The 22,798-nt window shown below is 43.0% G+C and overlaps 1 protein-coding gene across 4 annotated transcripts in view; it reads right to left on the bottom strand.

The window, feature by feature from the left end:
• Window positions 1–108: 108 nt before the first annotated feature.
• tle2b (TLE family member 2, transcriptional corepressor b) overlaps window positions 109–22,798 on the bottom strand; it is a 76,160-nt gene continuing 53,470 nt past the window's right edge. For 3 of the 4 annotated variants that reach the window (XM_069522131.1, XM_069522133.1, XM_069522132.1), the window contains 13 exons: window positions 22,147–22,163; window positions 19,663–19,803; window positions 17,529–17,582; window positions 12,314–12,481; window positions 11,951–12,101; window positions 11,429–11,598; window positions 10,300–10,376; window positions 8,900–9,149; window positions 8,367–8,614; window positions 7,649–7,796; window positions 6,557–6,707; window positions 6,100–6,176; window positions 109–3,621 (listed from right to left, as the gene is read on the bottom strand). In XM_069522131.1, coding sequence (XP_069378232.1) covers window positions 3,514–3,621; window positions 6,100–6,176; window positions 6,557–6,707; window positions 7,649–7,796; window positions 8,367–8,614; window positions 8,900–9,149; window positions 10,300–10,376; window positions 11,429–11,598; window positions 11,951–12,101; window positions 12,314–12,481; window positions 17,529–17,582; window positions 19,663–19,803; window positions 22,147–22,163 — 1,760 coding nt within the window. In that variant the 3' untranslated portion in view covers window positions 109–3,513. The remainder of the gene's footprint in view (window positions 3,622–6,099; window positions 6,177–6,556; window positions 6,708–7,648; window positions 7,797–8,366; window positions 8,615–8,899; window positions 9,150–10,299; window positions 10,377–11,428; window positions 11,599–11,950; window positions 12,102–12,313; window positions 12,482–17,528; window positions 17,583–19,662; window positions 19,804–22,146; window positions 22,164–22,798) is intronic. The other variant, XM_069522134.1, reaches the window with a different exon arrangement.

The following is a 22,798-nucleotide window of genomic DNA, read 5'->3' as shown; positions in this document are numbered from 1 at the left end:
GGTGACACTGTTCACAATTAAATTGCTGTAAGTTATAGCAAGTCACTGAATCAAAGCGATGGACCAACTGATGTCTTCTGGACTGAAAAGATCAATGCAGGAGACGCCTGAAAGGATGAACACAAGTTTGGTTTATTTTTCACACATAGTTTTTTCTTGTACAGCACATAAGGAAATGTATCAGGAGGGATGACACAGTGCATTAAAAAAAGAAGAGAAACTTAATGTGATATTTTATCAGTTGGAACAGAAAGCAGAGGCAGGTAGAGAGAGAAATGAGTGACGGTTAAAGAAGAGTATCAAATACAATGTCCAAAATATTCACGCTATACCACCAAATGCATAGCCATTATACAGCATCATTCTGAGTAGTATACAAGCTTGTGTATGAGAGTTGTTGAGGTCTTGCCTGTGGCTGACAGGACGGGAAAGAGACAGGCGGAGGTGTTAAACTGTACAGATGATCTCTACTCCTTGCTGGTAAAGCAGAAGTCCCTCGTGATTATATCCTGCGTTATCGAGGGACACGGACAAGTCTCGCCAAAATCTTTTTACAGCTTCACTAAATTGCATACTGAGATGTAAGATAACGATTCCTCCTTCTGTAAAACAGAGGATATGAGACCATTCACTGTACCTGTGTAATAAAATCAGATGGATCTGGTTCTATCAGCAGAGGTGGACTTGTAGTGCAACAAGCATGCAGAAACAAGTTGGACCTCATTGATGGCTAATTCTGAGTCGTCGTAGCCAATGACCAGACTCAACAGAAATGTTGTATAATCACACAGTTAGGACTGAAACAGTACGTTCACTACCACTTCTGAAAAAAGGTGTAATAAAACAAAAACAACAAACAGTAGACAGAGGAACATTTCTCCAAAATGGAGGATCTTATTTTTTTTCTCTTCACATGGGTTTGCTGATGTTGTAAATCCTCTGTCTGGCACATCACCAAGGATAAAAATACACTGATTAAAAAAAAAAAGAAACAGAAAGAAACATTTTTTTTGTCATATGTTTCCATGTGTGAGCGTGTCCCTCTCTGTTTGCTTCCCCCGAACCCAAACGCAGTCATAGGCAACCCCCTAGTACATAAACAAATCATTACATAAGATGAGCTATTCATAAAAAATACTGAAATTAAATGAGTAATACAAAAAGCTTGAAAAGTGCCTTTTTTTTAGTCTGCACACTGGTGACACATGTTCTACAGAAACAGAGCTCTGATATTCTGTTTGCCCGCCAGTTTAGAGTTTGATACAAGGACCATTCAAAATAAAAAAAAGGTTTAGGGAAAAAAAGTGGCGCTTTGGGAAATATGTTCATTTGCTTTGTTGTGTCGAGTAAGATGAGATGACTGAGTCCACTCTCATATCTGGAAGTATGAAGCCAACAGCTAACGTACCTCAGCACACAGATTGGAAGAGGCTCCATCCAAAAGTAAAAATAAAAAATCCTCCTAGCATCACCTCTAAAACTCACAGATTGAGACATGATATAAGTAAGATGGACAACATGACAGCTCCCCAAATGTGAAGCCAAATCCTCCTGTTCGCCCCCTTGTGGCTGGCTGCTGTATAGGTAATATACCCTGCCTCCTCCATGTTAGCTTGTGGGGCATGGACCAAACTCAAATAATGGTTTAAAGAGGATTTCTGTCATTTTAGGTGGTTCTTATCACACAGGAGAATCAGTACAAGCACTCGCTTTTACTGATTATTTGGTTTTTATTTTGGTATTTTATGTTATAAAATCAGGGTACAACATCATAATTGACACCTGAAACATGATTGGTCAAGTGCATACATATCTCGCTACTTTACAAGTACAAGATGGCGCTACCCTTATCTGGGATATTTCTGCTAAATCTTTGAGGAAATGGAGACGTGTCGTCCATCTTTATTTACAGTCTGTGGTTAGGGCCATTTATGTGGTTGCCAGGCAACTGGGGTTGACCAAAAAATAGTTGGTGATTTGTAAAATTTACACTTTAGTATTTGTTTTAGTTTTAGTCATTGATGTGCTGGAATTTGTTGTTGGCTCAGTTAGCACTAAGCTACCTGTTTCTCAGTCCTTATGCTAAGCTAAGAGAGCAGACTGCTAGCAGTGGCTTCATACTTTGCATACATACATGACAGTGGTATCAGTCTACTCATCTAAAAATCAGGAAGAAAGCCAAGAAGAATATTTAACAAAACTTTTCCTTTAAGGTGTTGAGCATTTCAACTAATATCGATTAATAGCTTATCAAAGATTTGGCCAGAGCACTTTGAACACTGGCTCATTATCAGACAGGCAGTGATGCAAATAACAGCTCCACTAAACATGTGATCTCATCTGTGAATAAAAACAGACACGTGTTGCATGAGGTTTGAAAGGAGTCGGATTAGTCGCTGTGAAATTGGCTGCTGATGACAGCGTGGTAGGGTGGTGTTAATTTGCCCTCTTGTTTGCCTTACAGTGAAGTTGCAGTGCGGTGCTACGTCATCCGGCTGACAGTGCCTGTAATGAGAGTGAGAGCGGTGCCCGGTGTCAGGAGAACAATCCGGAGGAATTAGAGGGAACAGCTCGGCTGATGTTCTCTGTTTGTGTCTCGGGGCCCCGGGAGGATCCCATTGACTCGGCTGCTCATTAGACGCTGCCTTTGTCAGGCAGAAATAAAATAGATATTAAGCAGTGAGATGGGGAGTGCGGCGATGAATGTTTAATTGGGTGCTCTGTGTGTTGTGTGTGTTTCTCTCTTCCTACGATTACCTCAAGGGGGTGTACCCAAGTGTGTGTGTGTGTGTGTGTGTATTGCGAGCACGGTCTATGTTTCATGTATGTGGATATCTGAAGCGGCCCCCTCCATCTCAGAGCGTCATCATTCCCCAGCTCCTGACACCTCTCGCTGCAGAGAGCAAGCTGCGGCGTCAGCCTCATTAAGGCTTTCACTGTCTGGCTAATGAATCGATTGTGTGGTATCAGTGCTCCTGGCTGGCGCTCCCACAGTGCCGCTCCACGCCTCCTCTGGGGGCCTCCCTTCCACTGAGCTCTTAATCTGGAAACAGCCCTAATTAGCCTGCCTCCCTCCCTCCTCCTCCTTTTTTTTGTCCTCCTCTTCCTCCCTTTTATTTCTCTTCCTTCCGCACTCTCGCTTTCTCCTCATCTTTCCTTCCTTTCTCCTCCCGACCTTATCTTTATGCTCCACTGCCCTTTTCCATTGTCCTTCTTATCTCGCTGTTTCTCCTCTCTCTCTCTGTACGCTATCATGCCTCATCCTTGGGCTCAAAGTGGAAGGTGGAACAGGGGAGGGGGCATTAAGGAGCTTCCACAGTAGCTTATATCACAGCAAAAAGGGGGAGAGGGGAGATGTATTAGGGGTGAGGGTCAGAAGGACTCAAGAGGACTGAGACAGAGTTGCTGTCGATGATGATGTTTTGATGATTTGGAGCAGTTGGCAACTGGGTGCATCTTCTCAATCACCCCCCCAAAGTCTCCGTCCTGCTCCTCCCCATCTCGTCCCATCCCTCAGTACACCACCTCGTACACCGTGGCCTTCTTGTCGCCAGAGCCTGTCACTATGTACTTGTCGTCCGGGGAAACGTCACAGCTCAGCACAGATGAGGACTCCTTGGACTGGGGGTGTATGAGAGACATGGGCACAAACCCGAGAGAGAGAGAGAAAGAGAAAGAGAGAAACAGAGACAGAGAGAGAGAGAGAGAGAGAGATGTGATGATAGATGGATGGAGACATACGGAGAGGAAAAAACACAGAGAGAGATGTTAGAAAAGATATGAGTCATCACTTAATACTCAATCATTCAAGACATATTTGCATTTCAAAACAGTCGGCAATTATTTCCAAACAGACAACTCCACAGCTCCAGGACGCTGACTCATTCATCTGCTTCAGTGTGAGGCTCTTCCTCTCTTCTTTCATCCCTCCCTCCCTCCCTCCCTCTGGAGAGATGCAGCCTCATTAACTGTAGGTTTAAGCATCAGTAGCAGCACAAGACTGATGGTCTACATGAACAAGCAAAATGCACAATCTTCCCTCTTTTTTCCCTGCGTCTGTCTGGAAGCCAGATCCGGGCACCTGGCGTTAGATGATCCTCTCCTCCTCCTCCTCCTCCTCCTCCTCCTCCTCCTCCTCCTCCTCCTCCTCCTTCTCCTCTTCCTCTCACTGCTCTATCATCATTTATCTTCCTTCCTCCATTCCCAGACTCTCCTCCTCCTTGTCTTCCTCCTTTGCTTTCACTGTCCCCCCCTCTCTCATGTCTACTCCTCCTCCTCTCTAAACTCCTCTTCCCCTATCTCGCATCCCCTCCCTGCCTTTGTGCTACAGGCACAGCAGGGCTGTCAATCATCCAGCCACCGGTGAGGGGCCATTTCACACAGGATCCATAATATTATACTAAGTAAGCAGAAAGAGGGACGCACAGACAAGCCAAAGGATGAGTTTGGATGGAGAGTAAAGGTTCAGAATCAGCTAAATGTAGTTATGAGATTCATCACCCATCTATTTACAGTCTATTAGTCAGACACTGTACATGGCAAACTTAGAAAGAGCTGCTCTTTTTAACTATTTTCACGAATCGATTAACTTACAACAACAAATCTAATACAACAGCAGCCTCACAGAGCAAATCAAGACCCCCCCCTTCATACAAATGAGTCAACCAATTAATGCATTATGGAAAATCAGCAAAACTCTTGGCTGCAAAATCAGACTCAATCAAAGTGAACACTCAGGAGAGACACTCCCTTGTTCCACTGTTTTCATCTATATGTGTCTGTACTATTTGTACTGTTAAGGAGATTTGTCCTCTTGTGATGCTTTGCTTCTAATATAAATACATGATTTCGTATTCAGTAATGTGTAGCTAGGCCAATAATGTAAAGTTGACATAAAGCTCATTTGATAAGAAATAGATAATAGAGAGAAGAAGACAAGGCGGTTGAAGAGAAAGTGAAGTTTGGGGGTTGGATAAAGAGAACGGGGAAAAACGTAAAGGCAAGGACAAAGAAAGAGAGGGTAGAGGTACAGAGAGATGATATAAGTGAGCACAGAAGCAACAGGAAGGCGGAGACAAAGCGGGAAAAAGAAAAAATATGAGTGAAGATGGAGCAGAGGGCGAGAGAGAGAATGGAAAGAACGGTGATGAACCAGAAAGAGGGGGAAGAGGAGAGAGAGCAGCTCTGTACAACACAATGACAGGAGGGAGCTGTTTGGCACAAGAAACGTTTGGCATCAGAATAACAAAGCAGATAGAAAGCATTCTCCTTCAGGTCCACAGAGACAGAAAGGAGCCGCCAACCCTGCTGCACACACACACACACACAAACACACACGTTCTCTGTGGGGACACTCATTGACATGATTCCCTAGCCCCTTACCCTAACCACCACAAATAAATGCAGAACCATAAAACCAGGTCTTAACTCACAAAATGCATCCGGTACCTGTGGGGAACTAAATTTCTGACACAAGTCCCCATGGATTCAGTTCCACCAGGACATGAAAATGAGCCCAAACACAAACAAACATGCACACACACTCTTCATCTCCCTTCGCCAGTTTCATTCACACCCAGATGAATTGGCTCAGCTAAAAATACAGCATCCCTGTATATTCATATTTCAACATTTCCTCAAACAGACCTATTGAATTGTGTGTGTGTGGGTGTAAATGTGTGTGTGTGTGTGTGTGTGTGTGTGTGTGTGGCAGTTTGCCTTCTCTGATAAACCTCTGCCAGTCACCTTGGATCAACAAATCGAGAATAAAAAACAATAATGTTTATCGTAACCTTTATCCCTGTGAACCCACTCATCTTTTGCTATCTTACGCCTCGAGGGTTAAGTGTGTGTGTGTGTAAGTGCGACTGTGTGTGTGTATTTGTGTAGATGACACAAAGCCAAGATCACTTCAACAGCGTCAGCTACACTGAAAAGCAGTTAACTGCAGACCCAACTACACACATGTATATTTATACATACCAGTATGTATTATACATATACACACATATACACGCACACACACACACACACACACACACACACACACACACACACACATATCGTAAACATCTTCTGAGCATTGAACTGCGAACTCACCTGGAAAATACTAGCTCCATATGGTGTCCTCCATGCATTCAACAGATTGTCTTTTCCTGTGCTCACGAACCACTTTCCTGAAATAACACAAAAACACACACCCACACAGACGGTGCTGCAGGTTAAACAAAGGAAAAGGGTGAAGCATAATATACTGAACGATACAATGTACAATACAATAGGAGCAAATATGTCTGAAACATTTAGGAACCAAGTAATGCCAAGTTCACACAGCAGGACTTTGGATTGCTGTGTAGTTCATATTTCACACTGTCATGTGATTGTTGTGCCTCCTTCGACGTTTGTTGAGAAGGATGTGTGACTGTGCATTGAACGTAGATCTCACTCCCATGTGGAGCTTTTGACAGTGACTTCTGGATATTATCAGTGACTCGAATATCAGGCTAAAGATCGTGGAGTGTGAACTAGTCAACTGTGTGTGTGTGTGTGTCCGTACCGCAGGAGGCAAACTTGAGGGAGAGGACGCAGCTCTCGTGGAGGTGCAGCTGGTACTTGTCAGGTTTAGAGACGTGCAGGACTTCCACGTTACTGCTCTCCATTCCCACAGCCAGCCACTCGCCTGTCGGACAGTAGCCCAGAGAGAAGATCTGCAGATGCAGGAAAGCGAACAAAGGTAGAGAGTAAAAAGAGAGAAAACAGAGTAGGAGGGGGTATGGAGAGAACATAAAGGGGTAGAAATGAAAACAAAGGTGGTATGACAGAGGATGTGAAGAGAGATGAGGGAGGAAATAAGATAAGGTCGATGAAAGAAAGAGATCAATGGATGGAAGAGAGGGAGGACAGATGAAGGAATGAGGGGATGTAAGATATCAAGGAAAAGGGATAAAGATGATGAGTGAGGATGGGAAAGAGGAAGGATGATGGAAAGTTAAAAAAAAATGAATGAGGAAAGATTGAAATGCAAAGTAGAGGTAAAAATAAAATGAATTAATAAAGAGAGAGATGTTGGGAGAGAATAACAAGAGAGGGAGGGAGAGAGTTGGATGAAGAGAGATGGCGAGGGAGAGAGAAAGTCATTACACGGTGGATCGAAACTCATCTGACAACTGTGGTCAACTCTATAGCTTTGTTGTGACAGTGAGGAGTGAGAGAGACAGTGTGCGTGTTTGTGTGTGTGTGTGTGCGTCTAAATCTATAAAGTGAAATCATGCTGTTTGTATATGCCTTTCTGTGTACTGTTGTCAATACGTGCAAGGTGAAGTCATGATGTGTGTGTTTGTGAGTGCAAGTTTATTTGTGAGGTGAACCTTGTGGTAGATTTATGTGTGTGTGTGTGTGTATGTGTGTGTGTGTGTGTGTGTGTGTGTGTGTGTGTGTGTGTGTTTGTGTGTGTGTGTTATGTCACTATGACCCTGTGATGTACTGTGCCTGTACCTGTAAAGTAGAAAAATTAGGTGTGTGTACATGTGTTAAGGTCCAAGTGATTTACGTGTTAGATGTTGATTTTTATCTGAGTGAGAGTGTGTGTGTGTGTGTGTGTGAGATTGTGTGTGTGTGTGTGTGTGTGTGTGTGTGTGTGTGTGTGTACCTGCGAGGTGAAGTCATGCTGCTGCAGCTGCCGTCCCTCTCGGAGGTCCCAGCAGCGCACCGTGTTGTCCAGTCCCCCCGTCCACAGCTTGGTGCCATCGTTGGAGATGTCGATGCAGCTCGCTCCGTCTGTGTGGCCCTGGAACTGCCTGCAGGGAGGACACACACATGCACGCACGCACACACACAGGAGGTTCAGAGATGAATACACACACCTGTGTACACACTCCCTCTACAGACTTCCTGGGTGTTTCTTTGTCTCTTTTCTCTCGGAGATGTCAGACCAAATGTATTTTAATCCTTCCCTCCCCATGGCCCCTATTGCCCTCACACCACCCACATCTGACTCTCTCCTGCCTTCTGCATTTCCACAATCTTCCCTTCCGTTCTCCTTCTTTCTTTTAGCCCTACCTTGCCAAACTCTGACTGTTTCATCCCATCCATATCCCCTATAGCTAGCTAACCCCCTCCCCGCTTCTCACCTGACCCTTCAGTTACCTGAGGAGGCCCCAGACTGCCCCTCCCTCACTTCTTCTTCCATATTTTATTGACATTCCTCTATTTTCTTCTGCTGAAGTGCTTCCACATCCTGCAGCCTGCCTCCTCTCCCCCTCTGTGGTCTCTCCTGACAACAATCTATTTGTGTTTGTAAGACACCGACATTTTTTATGTTCTTTTCCTCCTTCCATTGTCCTCTCTCACTCTCTCTCCTCTCTTACCTGACCAGCGTCTGGTTGTGAAGGTCCCAGACGACGATGTTGCCGTCGCTGCAGCAGGAGAAGCAGACTTTGTTGTCAGGGGAAATGGCCAGAGCGTAGCAGGCGGGGGCGGACGACGTTAGCTCCGCCTTGATGCGGGGGGTTGGTGTGGCCAAATCCCAGATGGACAGCGTGCTGGCCTCCCCGCCAACGATCAGTGTTCGCCCATCGGGGAGGATTTTACAGGAGCGGATGTAGTTGTCTCTGTTCTGATTGGACCAGATAAGAGAGCCAATTAGATTATGGCTGCTGTAAGTGTATTAAGCACAAAGACAGTGTGTGAGGCCTCATGGGACAGATAATGATATAATTGAGGACGTTGTGGAAAAGAAAGAGGATATTCTGATGATGTCAGTCATCAGAATTGAGGAGGAGAGACGACACTGAATATAGTGTACAAACATGTTTGTCTGGCTCATATGTGAATCAGTGTGTCCATCTTTATTTTTAACACTCAAGTATGTCTCTGTTTTTCATCCTCCCTCAGGTCTCACCAGACAGTCCAGCTGGGCCATGGGGCTCTTGCTGCCCGGCTGGCTGATGTCCCACACCTTGACGCAGCCCTTCCCTCCAGTGTAGACGTGTCGTGTCGAGGTGCTGATGGTGACGGCGCACACCACCTCCCCGTGGTTCAGGGTGTGGATCTGACGTGCGTGACGAGGGATTCCCGGACCCAGCAAGGCGTCGGGGGGAAAGGGCACCGGCTGCATCTGGCCGTCTGCGCTCACATGGAACGAGTAGGCGCTGGAGAGAAGAGAGATGGAAAGGGAACATAAAAAAATAAATCAATACTTCAGATCTATAGAGCTAAAAATAACCTGAATTTGGACGGATAGGTACTAGGAAGGAGATTGATGTGCAAGAGAAATGGGCTGAAGACAGGTAGGACAAGGTATCAATCAATAAATGTGTGAGAGCAAGTAGAAGACCTACACATAAGTCAAGAAACTGCAAGTTGTGAAGTATGATGCCACCACAATGGCCTCCACAATATTTGCCACAATTCTGGCAATAACTTGTCCCACAGTGGCCGTGGGCAGGAATGCATAATGGCAGATTGCATTACAGGGCAGAGGCAGCGTGGCATTGCTAATGGCTGATCGATACTGTAGCAGTTGGAAGGCGAGGCTGGTTTATGATTTCAAATTAGCACAGCATAAGTGACTTGCTGTTCCACAACAAACGACAAAAACAAATATAACCTTCAGTTGGCAAAGGCCAGAGAACATGTGCATGTTGTGTTGGAGAACAAGGTCTGGACAGTATCTTAGGTATCCAGGTGCCGTTAAGTAAATAAGGACCATTGAAAAGTCCTGTATAAAAACACGAAACACTCATGTGGATTCCCATCCATGAGTGATTGATTATTATGCTCAATTATCACATGTTTCAATCTTAAATTTACACTGTGTTTTCAGCTTAAATGTCCTCAATTATCCTCCTCGGAGGCACGTTCACATTCTCACGGACACACTCCTGTCCACTCGGGGTGTGCGTTCGCATTGCCACATCCACTAGCATTGCCACTTCCGATAGTTGACTTTTAGGCTCAAAACATGGTGTATGATGATGATGATGCCGTTTTGAGTCAAATATGAATGTTGGGCTTGCAGACACTTGGATGACACCTGACAAGCACTATGGAGGCAAGTTGTGTTTTTATTCTTTTGATTTTTTACGTCTGAAGAAGGGGTCCTGTTTACTTCTATTGTATTGGATGTGGCTGCAACATTGTTTACCCCTGACACCAAAAGTGTTTTGTGGACTCGAACACTTCACCCACTCCTCCACTGTTCAACTGTCAATGAACTGTCAGTTTACCCGATAGTGAATCTCAATTCATGTATACATGCTACAATAAATGTATTTATAAGTGTGTGAGGTTAAAACTCACGGCTTTCCTCCAGAGGAGCCAGGCAGAGAGGAGGGCAGCCCTGGTGCTCTAAGGTGAGATCGAGAGTCATACGCCACCTGGTGGGAACAAAAGAGTGGACACAATTAGTTGCTTGGCAATAATCTCTATAGACAGATGCTGGATGTGAGTACGAAATAATCTGTAGGGACCTGATTTCCATAACAGTTTGACCAATAATATTTTAGTAGGTACACAGTCGGTGTGGAGACATATTGACTGAAATGCATCAGCTTGAGTTTTTTTAATGTATCTGCATTCTGCTCGCTCCAGCCGGTCGAGGCAGATGGCTGCCCACATTGAGTCTGCTTCTGCTGGAGGTTTCTTCAAAATAATGAGACAGTTTTTTCTCTCCACAGTCACCAAAGTGTTTTCTCTTTGTGGGAACTGATGGGTCTCTCTATAATTTTAAGGTATCGACATAAGTGCCTTGAGATAATGTTTGTTATGATCTGGTGCTATACAAATAAAATAAAATTCAATTGAATTGAGCATGAAGCTAGCTGTTAATAGAGATTAGCCAAAGTGACGTCTGGACCCACACCTACAAAATGTATCGCGTAAAAAAATTTATGTAAAAGAGATTAGTTGGACTGTAAATGGTGAACGAAAGATGAAGATATTCACTGTCTACACCAGAAGCCTCAAAATACTGGTCATTGCCCCCAGAGGGATTATTGTCAGACAATAATCAATGGACTACCAGATGGCTTGATAAAGAACTAACTAAAAGCAAGTTGCACCAAAATCATTTTACAACAAAGTAGATTGAAAACACAGGAGTGAGAATATGAGAAAGATCTGGTCTGAAAACTGTGCTGCAGTGTGTGACTGTTCTGACACTAACATGTGCTACACAAGATAACATTTTCTGATCCAGATTCACATTTAACGGCAAATCTTCTCTCTCTGACTGTCGCTCATCATCAAAGTGAATCAGAGAATGTAAACACGATAAGTTCGGATGTAAAATGAATGCACAACTCTACCTGATAACACAGAACACATTCATCTAGCTCTGAGGCCATGCTTTGACAGTCAGAAGGTTAGACCTGATACCGAACGATAAATCAAACCCTTGACAGGGAAGAGTAGTTTGGCCTTTACTCACCATGGGGCTTCGGGAGTAAGCACTGGCTGCCGCACTGATTTGTGGTGAGAGAGTTAGAGCCCCGCCAAAACCTCCTGGGCTGGCCAGCTCCCCGTTCAGTCCTGCGTGGGACACCACGCCAAAATGAGCTGGGTATGAACCGGGGGGCACAGACATGGGACTGCGGAGAGCTAGGGAGGGAGGGAAAGAGGAAGGAGGGATTGAGGAATGGAAGGAAAGAGAGGGAGCAGTACACAGTACACAGGCACAGTCACAGGGGGGCTGAGAAGAATGGATAACCTTTCTGTCTGTGAACTATAGTTGTTTATTCCCAAAGTGTCAAACCAGGGAGCTTTTAAGTATAACAATGGTTTTCATTGCTGGTTACAGAAGAGCAGAGAGCTGTGAGGAGCCTTGCTCAAGAGCACAAAGTTAGTCAGGTGTGAATCTCACTTTTTGTAAGAATGATTATGCAAAAACTTCAAGACAGATTACCACAAACTGAGAGAGGGTGTTGAATCTTGCTGGTGTTAACAGTCTTACCGAGAGGGTCTGCACTGGCGGCTGCTTTGCTGACCAGACGAAGGCAGGAGGTGCTGGGACCAGGAGCTCCAGGAGCTCCTGGGGTAAGGGCCTCACGGTGGGATGGGGACGGGGTGCCAGACTTAGACAGTGGAGACTGGGACTTATCCATCTGTAGAGAAAAGTTAAGGGATATAAGTGATGGCATCATGTGTAACAGGAATGGGACATAGACAACCTAAAAGTATGAAGTGGAAAAAACACCATTTTATCGAGAAAGAAAAATAAACACGTCAGAATGAAGGAAAAGCAAACAAATATTGCAGATCAGCAAAGAGCAAAGAGCAGTAAATCCCTACACTGCTGTCTCTCTATCTGTCTTACCTGTGAAGGGTCCTTGGCCTTGCCTGGGGTGGGGCTGCGGGGATTTGGGGTGGAGGGGGCCTCTCCTGTGCTCGAGGAGCCCGGCAGCTCTTTCCTTAAGGTAGGGGCCCGGTCTAAACCATTCCCATGTGGGGAGTGAGGAGGGGTGCCTGCAGGAGAGTTCGGCTCCTGGATGACAAAGACAAATGGAAAAAGATGATTTAAAGTTCTGCCCTGTTTTTCCGCCTCTGAAGGTCAAACACTGCTGTGACGACTTTGTGGCTTAATTTGAGTCTCGGCCCTCAAGGTGCTGAATTCAGGTCTGTCAGGTTCGAAGTCCACTTTGCAGCATTTCATCGTGTTTTCTCTTAAAGAAGTGATTCGCGTATACAAAGGCTGCAGTTATTTTTATTGTACTGACATTTTTATTCATAAACAGTTTAACCATGGTGTTTTTGCACAGCATTTCCTACACATTGGTACTACACCAACCATTCAAGCACACAACCACAAATTTCTGATTATTTTATAATATATAATTAATGTTTACCCTGTTTATAAAAGATTAAATCATTGTGACAGTGTCCAGAGTTGTAAATCCTTCCTATATTACAGCCTAAATATTACGGCATAAATTGTGCGCACACTAAATTCTAGATTCGTATTTATTCAATTTGGATCTGCACCAAATTACACACATTCATTCATATCAGAAATTTTCTTCATGAAGACCCATGAATTATTCCCTGAAATTGTTGCAAATGTTGAAAAAAGCTGACAATAATAAAGAAAGTGAAAGAAAATACCTGGAGCTAACCCTTTATCTGGATATAGCTCCACATATCTCTTAATGCCGGGCTGTTTTCTGTCATTTTCTTTCTGCATTTTGTCTCATATCTTCTATTTAAGTTGAAAACGCAGTTGCACATAAACATCTCTCCCTGTGTTCCAGCATGTGTAACAGCTTTAATGGACCATAGACACAGTTTACTCAGTAATAGCAGCTGGCTATAGTTTCAAAATAAATTGTATTTTATTTATAGGAAAATGTTGCTGTTTCTTATGCAACAGATATAAAATAACCTCCACTGTCACAGTGTGTCATGTGATTTGTAAGAGGATTCAGAGCTCAGGGAATATTACATGAAACAGTGGAGTGTCACTGTTGCTGGTTGAGTCGTGTATGGACCTGGAGATAATGTTGCTGTTACAGCTGCTTTTATCACTGGACCCACAGCCTCCACTGTTGAGCCAGTGCTGCCTCTCCCAGAACAGAGCGGCGGAGTAAGCATTTCTCACTGGGTCACGCTGCTCAGCACAGACATTTTAGTGCTTACGTGTGCACACGCGCGCGCACACACACACACACACACACACAGATCATCAAACAACCACACACAGGTAAATTGCGCATATGTACACACACACGGAAAAAGTGATGTACACACACATACACACGCACTCGCACAGACAATTCACCAGAGAAGATCCCTTCCCTTTTTCTGCTATTACCCACATTTGTCATTTTTTTCCCTCTCTGCTTTTGTACCAGTTTCCAAATCACACAAGAGACCAGTTCCGCTGTTGTGTGTAATATCAAAATACAGAGGGCTTAGATAAAACACTCTGTATTTTTGTACACTGCGTGAAGTATTTAAAGAACTAAAATATTCCAGGGGCATAAACGGCTTTGCATATATTAAAAGAAACAGACTTCAGTTATCAAATAAGAGAAAAGAGGAGGGAAGAAAGAGGTAGAGGCTTCAATAGGTTGGAAAGAGAACTAAAACATATACAGACGAGGTAGATGAGAAAACAAATGTGTGGACCAAGGATTAATGAATGTGAGTTTGGACTATAGGGTTGCGCCATATCACTGATGGTTGACAGTAATAATCACAAGTTTGAACCTAGTATAGTTATCAATAATGTTCATTTTAAAGGAATTGCAAGTTCACCTCTCAGATAAGAATACATCAAACGTCAGGGCTGCGTTTAGCAAAGCATAACAAAATCTTCATTTAAACAAAATGTGGTGTGTCATTACAATACGCAGGAGTTACAACTACAGCAGATGAGAAGGCCATTCTGAGGTACAGGACACAAGTGTTAATATGTTTTAATACCCCTAATTACTCTTGATGTTACAGTCTCTGTTTTGCCTTTGGAAATAACTGCTTCTAACATCTTCAACATCGCTGCTGATTGGGCAACAGCTCAGACACACCCACCAAATGAGAGAAAACGTACCTTGAAGCCTGTTGCACACCAAACCATGAGATACATGTCGTTCAGCCCGGAAACTGTAGTAAAGCAGTGTAAAGGGTTTCGAGATTGAACATGCTCAAGTGCTGTTTATGAACACAACCCACTAAATTCCCTCCACAGCAACATTCAGGTCAGGCGATGCGACATGTCTGTGAATCTATACAACGATGCCTGAGAGATCATTTCAGTATAACTTTGGCTCAAAGTCAATTTTGACAAACACTGAATAGCCTTTGATTGTACTGTATCATCTTTCAGGACATGAAAATAAAATGACAGCAGGAGAAAAGTTCCCTTTGCTTGAAAGCACCACTCAGAAAAAGTTTGCACTATTGACGAGTGCTTTTTTCAACAAAGGATAAAGTAAACCAGGATGCCACTCTGTTGTCTTCCATGAATATCATGCCACTTAAATGGTGAAGATCCAAAGTGGATAATCCAGCAAAACACAAAACAAGGGATGTGACGGTCAAGCACTTCAGTCTGAACGAGACTAGAAAAATACCTTTCTGCAAGGAGTATTTTTAACTTCAGACTATTGCAAAATAATAATATTGAGGATAGTTATTTTTTCAATTTCATTTTTTGCTTTCTATTTCTCTAAATAGCCTTCAGTCAGTCAGTTAAGAAAACACCACTTTGATAATAATGAACCCCCTTCCCCCTGTGTAATCGTCATGGTGACGTAGACACTGTGACATGTCAGCTCAGTCATCATCACCCAGCCCTGGTTCAGACAGACACTTGACGAGAGGAGAACACAAACAGCGGCTGCTGATAATGAGCTTACATTGCAGCTCTTCCTATTTACAAGGAAACTGCTGCAGAGAGCTGAACCAGCTCCTTACCTGCTGACTCATTTCACATCTCTTCCACATCCACACTCACTACACACAGCAGACACACACAAACACACCAAGGTTACTATAGGTGAATCTGATATTAAAACAAGCAAGCTCAACAAAAACTCAACTACAGTGATGCTTTTCTTGGCCTTTGAATTTAAAATATGAAAAAAATCAATGTATTAGGATAGTGGATGTTTTTTTCCAGCACAATAATTGTTTTCTGACATTTCATTGACCAAATAATCAATCTACTGATCTGAAAAATAAAGATGATATGAATAATGCAAATGATTGTTTCAGCCCCTCTAGAGTGTAAGATTTCGAATAAATGAAATGATAATAATCACTGCCTGCAAATTAGCTAAAATAATATAAATGAATTATGAAATTAAGTCTATACTGAGTCTGTTAGCAAAGGGCAACTGCCACTCTGTCCCATTTCAGGGCCGCCTACTTTGAAAGGCTGCACTGTCCCATTTCGAAGGCTCCAACAAATGCAGCTGACAAATCAAATGTGTCCTTCCATCACTGAGCAACAAAGACTCCAACACATGGATCCTTCTCAGGGCCAACATATCCCGGGATTCATTGCGCTTCAGTGACAAACTGCTTTTCAGAGATAATGGCGACGGTACACGACAACTTTTAAGGTTTCAACTCAACCAAATAGCTAAAGGTTCACATGTGAAAAAAACAAGGGACATCAAAAGTTTCTTGTTGTGTCCAACTGCAGCTCTGTTGCTAGGTGACAGCATTAAGGACGGGACAAGCTGATGACGCAAATTATGGAAATCCTCATTCGGTTTGGTGTTGGTGGACATAATCTTGTTACTTTCTCACCGTATGATTAATGACGCAAAAAACACTTTTCTGAGTTACAGGGCTTGTACACACACATACACACATACAATTCACCAGAGGACAACCTTTCCCTGACCTTTTTTTCTGCTTTTACACCAGACAGGTTCTTCTTTTGTGTGCAATATTAAAATAGAGAGGGAAAAAAGGACAGAAAAAAGAGCAAATCCCTTCAAAAAAATTACCAAGGAAACTGAAATTAAATATTTTTGTAAAATCAAACTAAATTCAATTAAAAACTTCAGACACTTGCACACACAAAGTGAAATTGAACTATAGACAGTCAGGGTTATGCAGAGGACAGAGGGTGGTTCCAAGCTGTGCCAAGTACATTTATAGTTATTCCCACAAGCAGCACTGGCCCTCCCAACATTGGAGTTATGCTTTATTCATTGTGTGCTGCAGCACAGTAGTCAGAGAACTCCTGTCGTATAAAGGCGGCTTGTAAAGAAATCAAAGATAGATTTTGTAACAACTCTTGCATAAGGGCGTACTGAGAGGTGATGTAGGGGAAGAAAGAGTAAAGTGCAAATTCTGTTAGTGAGTTACATATCTGCCATAGTGGAGGTCATGAGTAAACACTTTTAGTAAAGGTGGAATATTTTGAAGCAGTCAGAAGAAACAATTTTGTGATGAAGAAATTTCTTTCTGTGAGATTTATGACTTTGATTATGAAAACCAACCAACAGACAAACTAACCCAAACCACTTGAGGTTTTGTTCTGGTTGACAGATTTTAAATGATTAAGTGCAATTTGCTTTGTCATTTTATAACAGCTTTGTTTGCTGAGAAATTGAATACAACAAACCTAATATACATTTAATTTTCATCTTTAAGACAAATTTTGATTTAGATCCCTTTTACTCTTAATAATACTTACTCAAAAGAATACATCTGCGATATAGGTGTTCACCTCAGATGTTAGCAAGATGCTTACTTACACATGCACCAGATATGGAGCAACGTTTCTTGCCACTTGGTGAATACAATTCCAATAGTCACTCTTGTTTTGACTCTGATTTGGTCTCCACCATGTCCTAAGGCTCTATAGATGCGAAATGCTGCACAGTATTCACTAGCTGGTTGCTGAAGCTACTATAATGCTCTGTAGAGCTGAGGGGCAGAGATCATTCCTCTGTGGTTTTATCTTGATGAGTGACTCCTTTCATATCCATGTATCAATGTGATCCATTGCTCATATAAAGAAACAGATTATAACTATGTTTAATTACAAGGATATTTCAATGAGACAGGAAACTTACCTCATTGGAGACGTCCACCACAAGATTGTCTTCACTTTTGTCCCCATCACTGTCCTGAGAAGCACAACAGACAGAAGAAGGTTCAAATAGAGGATTTTTCAATATTTATTAAAAGAACATGCATTTTTCTCTTTGTATCCCCCACATGGACACAATGCATGTGTACACAGATAACTTAACTAAAAATGAAGATGGACACACACACACACACACACAGACACACAAGTCCACACAACAGGTCAAAATATCAATATCAGTGGCTACTCTTTGCTTCTTCTACTGTCTGCGCACCATGCAACATATAACAAAGATACTCTAAACCACCATATATTTTTACCAAACATCTCCCTCATAAGCAAACTACTTTGCCCCCCCCCACCCCCCCCCCCCCCCTCCCCACACACACGTACATAGAGCTTTCTCCATCTATGGCACATTTCTTCCTCTTCATCTAGCCATCTAGCCATCTCTCTATCTCTCGCTTTTTCTCTCCCTTTTTTTCTGGGGTGAGAACGATGGCACTTAGTTACCATGGCAACAGCGCTTTGATGTGATCATGGCCTGATATTCCTATTGACATCAGTGTGGAGTGACATCAGTACCTAATTATACAGAGCCAAAACAGGGCTAGGTCTACTGCCTATTCCTAGAAACAGAAAATACAGAAACAGACAGTGGGAGAGAACGGAGAGAGGAGGGAGAAGACATTTAGAAATGAGAAATAGAATAAAAATGAGAATAAAACAGGGAGAATACCAAGAGTGAGAGGAAAAAGCAGGGAAACTGAGAGACAATGATAAAGAGACAGACAGCAATACAGAGGAGCTGAAGGCAAACAGAGAGGAATGGGAGCCATAATGTGGCTCGACAGACAGAAAGAGAGGAAAAACATTCGGAATGTGGAAACTATCGGTGCTTGTTCTCGCTGTGAACTAATGTGAAGATTTGGACTGTTGCTGATGCCAAACTAATTTAGCTGGAGGCCGTCCTGCACAGACAGACTCCCAGTGTCAATCAATCCTGCAGACTGGAGACACACAGCCATCTAATTCATTACAGCTATCTGCCTTGGCTGTCTCTCTTCTGGCATTACATCGCCTCTGGCTCCCTGCTCTTCCCCTTTGGACCCATCCAAACCAAACAAGAGTCTTGATTGGCTGCAGGGCCCCGACCCCCATGTGGCCTATAATGTCATAGACACACGGGCACACATGTGCACACACATGAAGTAACATCTTCAGTGTATGTGTGACTTTCTGTGAACTGATTTGTAAAGATTATGAAAACATACACATCAATAATACACTAACAGCATTTTAATTATGTGAAGCATGTTTGAATGTTTTAAACTGTTTGTTCATTTGCTTATTTTCTTGCTGTAAACTACAAGTGCTGCTGCATCAACTCTGGCATCTACACAGGCATCCTTTAAGGTTACATCCATACTACCACATCTTCATTTAAAAACAACTAACACGATCAGAGTCCACATGAGCATTTTGGCTCTGTATCACTTTTAATCCCCGTCCACACTAAAACACCTGTAAACGAATATCACATGACCACTCACTACACTGGATGTGTGCATGCCGGTGTAAACAGGAAGGCATGCTCATCCCACTGGACACAGGAACTGTTGCAGATTGCTGGAATAATAGCTTGTGTCCTACATGCTAACACTTGTATCATTGCAAAATACAGAATTTAACTATACAAAAGGTGTTAGTAAAGACAACATGGTCAGCGACACTCGCTGATTGTCAATGTGGAGTTCTACGTTGGTTGCAGAGGCTAATGCTAGTTGTTTTCCTCTGGAAAGGGGTCACATGATCAGAGCCTAACGAATCAGCGGTGGCTATGTCTTGACTGCAAAGACGCAATCACCAAGCGGTCGAGAGAGTCTTCGTCATCGTTTCTAAACATTTCAATTTCAGTAAATCGAGACTAAAACACAGCCCTGGAGTTTTCAAAATAAAACTGGGCCAGGAACGTTTCCAAACATCTCTGTTTCACTGGCTCTAAAACTTGAGTAGTGTGAACACCAGGCATATCCGTAGCAGAGCTGATACGTTTAAACAGAAATGTGGTAATATGGATGTAGCCTCGGTTTATCTTATCGTATAAGAACACATACATAGGAGTGTGGTGGGAGAGGCTCTTTGTCATCACAGCGCCTCCTCTTGGCCTCAGCTCCTCCCTGTGAGGAGGAGTAGCCTCCTGATGGGCCCTGCCGCTCCTCAGTGGGCTGACTGTCTGTTGATGACACTGACTTACTCTGGAGAAAGACAAGGACACAAATGGAAGTATGAACACGCCATGCTCCAGCTATCACAGCAAAGACAGGCAGTGAAAATGTGACATGTACATTTGACACAAAAACACATTTTCTTTTATAATTTTAACATTTTATACAAAAACACACCCACTCAAGCTACTGTACAGGTCATGAACACAAGTACACAATAACTCTGTAGTCATAAGCTCAGGGACAGACAAGGAAAGGTAAACAGGCAGAATTACACACATTAATAAAGATCCCCATAAAAACACACATGATAATACACACACAGCAGCTTACGGTAGGTACAGCAGACGTAAGCACAGGTTAAGACGTAGCCACAGAAGCACACAGGACACACTATAAAGCTAATTAGTGCTCTCCCCTCGACACACCAGCCCTCATGTAAAATATGACTCTCATTATGAGGCAATAAAGCTGTGCAGGCAAATTTACACTACAGCCCGGCCTGGTGCTCAGGACTCAGAGAAGCCGATTAAAGCATTGTGTTGTTTTTTGCGTCCGGGCAGGGGCCAGAGGTTCGGCAAGGGCCACTTGTCATTCTCTGTCCCCATGTGGGCAGGACAAGAACAGTGAGGGCTTAACACACCAATGACTCACACAGGAAGAAGCCCACGGGGCCAACAGGAAGGAGTGCTGACAGAGGAGAGGAGAAACTGCACAATGGACCTCAGTGCAGCTTAACAAACTTCCCTCTCTTCTTTCTTGTTCTTCTCGCTTCTCTTGACTTCCCCTGTCCCTTTTTTTTTTACACCCCTCCATTTAAAATTCCAACATGTTTTACTCGTGCGGAGCTCTCCAACAAATGCCAATTGATATGCATCTCTCCCCCAGCCCCCTTCTTTTCCCCCTCCCTTCCCAAACACAGTAATGCTTGGCTAAGTTCTGCACAAACCCCAGCTCATGTGAAAACTATTTTCCTGGTGCTTAACAATCAGCATTGTGTTTGGCAATTAAATTATGCTGAGGGTTTCATTGCGAACAGGAAGAGAGCGAGGGATGGAGGGAGAGTAAAGTCAGTGGTGCTCTTAAATCATTTTCATTTTGCAATAAAAGCTACAACAAAGACTTACTGGTATTTTTTAAACCTTTTCCTCTTTATTTTTCTAGTTATTGTCCTTTTTAGTTTCTCTCTTCTTCCTATTTCCAATTTCACTCTCTAACCATCCTCCTCCCTCTCTCTCTCTCTCTCTCTCTCTCTCTCTGTGTTATACAGATACACTGATGACTGAGATTCACTGCAGCCAGTTCAGTACAACACTGTTCACCAAGTAATCTGCAGTCAGAGAGAATAGGATGAGCTGTAGATGTCCACTGAATTTCAATCACCCCATTTGCACTGCATTAATTCACATGGCGATTATCAGGGACTTTTAACTCCAGTGACATGAAATATGAAGCAAACCTGTGAGGCAAGATGAACACTTGCTCATTTTTTGTTTCACTGCATGTTGCACTTACTCACTCAGTTTGACTCGGGGTGATTTTTTTGAAGTCCCTCAGTTATGAACTTTCCCATGCTGGGAACTTATTTCTCAGATTATTATGACAAAATAAGTTTGTTCCTCTCTCGACTATGAGAGATGTGTTATCACTTCATCGTCTTTGCTTGTTTACTCTTTTCTGAGTTTTCACTAGAAATGACGTGGAAATACAAAAGAGCCTAAGTATATTGTGAAAAGCAGGTTTTTCTAGAAGTCTGATATTTGTCATTGTTTGAACACTGTGGTTTTGTCATTCAGTCGTTTCACTACACTGCATGAATGAAATAATGCAAATGTTTAGTGATACTGCAGATCAGGTTCTGTTGGGAATCTTTAAATTGAAATGAGTGGCATTCGCTGTTCGGAAATATCTGGTGACTTAATACTGAAGAACTTCTGCTCTGGTATCTAATTTATTTGTTTTTCTTTCAGACACTAACTGGTGTTTGGGGCATCATTACAAACTAACCGGGTTTTAATCCTTTCATTTGTTCTATAAATCTTGTAGATTACAGGAACATTTGTGGCGCTGATAAACAAACGCTTGTTCATCTATTAACTCAGTTTGTACTTTCCTCCAGATAACAGGGAAATGCAGTGAGATCAGATGTTAGTGTGATGTAGAAAACCTTGAGAAGCTCAAGGTTGATGGCACTGAGCAGCCATTGTGCTGGTGTTAGAGCTGTGCTGCTCCTGGCTGAACTCCAGCAATGCACAGCCCTTTTTAGGGGCCATTTTACAGTGCGTCTCAATTTCCCTCGGTTTATCACTGTCTCTCTCTCACACACATACACACACAAATCTCAGAGCGGAGTACACAAACACAACTACTCACCCTGCTGGGTGCTCCCTCTGGGATGGGACAGAGACAGGGAAGAGAGCAGAGTAGAGACAAAAGAAAGGAGAAAAGGGGAAAAGAAAGAAAGTTTGACGTCAGTCCAGATAATAACAACAACATTCCCCTCGTCAGCCAAGGTTACACCAAACTGTGACTGCTCTTCTCTAATAAAGATACAGACCCACTATTGTGCTTTTCAGTCTCCCCTCCCTTGTTCCCAACCAGACAAAGCTTGCTGTCTTCCCCTGCTGCCTCTTTCAGCGCTCACTATCTTTTCTCATCTCGTATGTAGGAACAGAAACACACACACAGCTGCAGACATGCAACGCTCTCACACACAGATGCTTAACACGCCAATATGAACACATTGATCTCTTTATCTCTCCCCCTTTCTACTCTCATTCATTCCTCCTTTTTTTTTTTACCCCTTTCTTTTTTCGTCTTTCTAGCTTTCAGTTTATTCATGAGAAAGTCTCTCTTGGCTCAATGCCTGAAACAGAGTGCAAAGATAAGATATTCTATCAGGGTGAAGGAAAGTTCATTGGGAGAAAGAGTCTCTGCTGCATTTACACAAGCGCCATGAATACGTCTGTCCACATTATGACAGCGATCTAAGGCAGGGAGTTCAAAATGAGTCCAAGAGGTGAGC

This window comes from Paralichthys olivaceus, chromosome 3, assembly GCF_024713975.1.
Source record: "Paralichthys olivaceus isolate ysfri-2021 chromosome 3, ASM2471397v2, whole genome shotgun sequence".
In the NCBI taxonomy this organism is placed as follows: domain Eukaryota; kingdom Metazoa; phylum Chordata; class Actinopteri; order Pleuronectiformes; family Paralichthyidae; genus Paralichthys; species Paralichthys olivaceus.
This window is presented reverse-complemented; position numbering and strand designations above follow the sequence as displayed.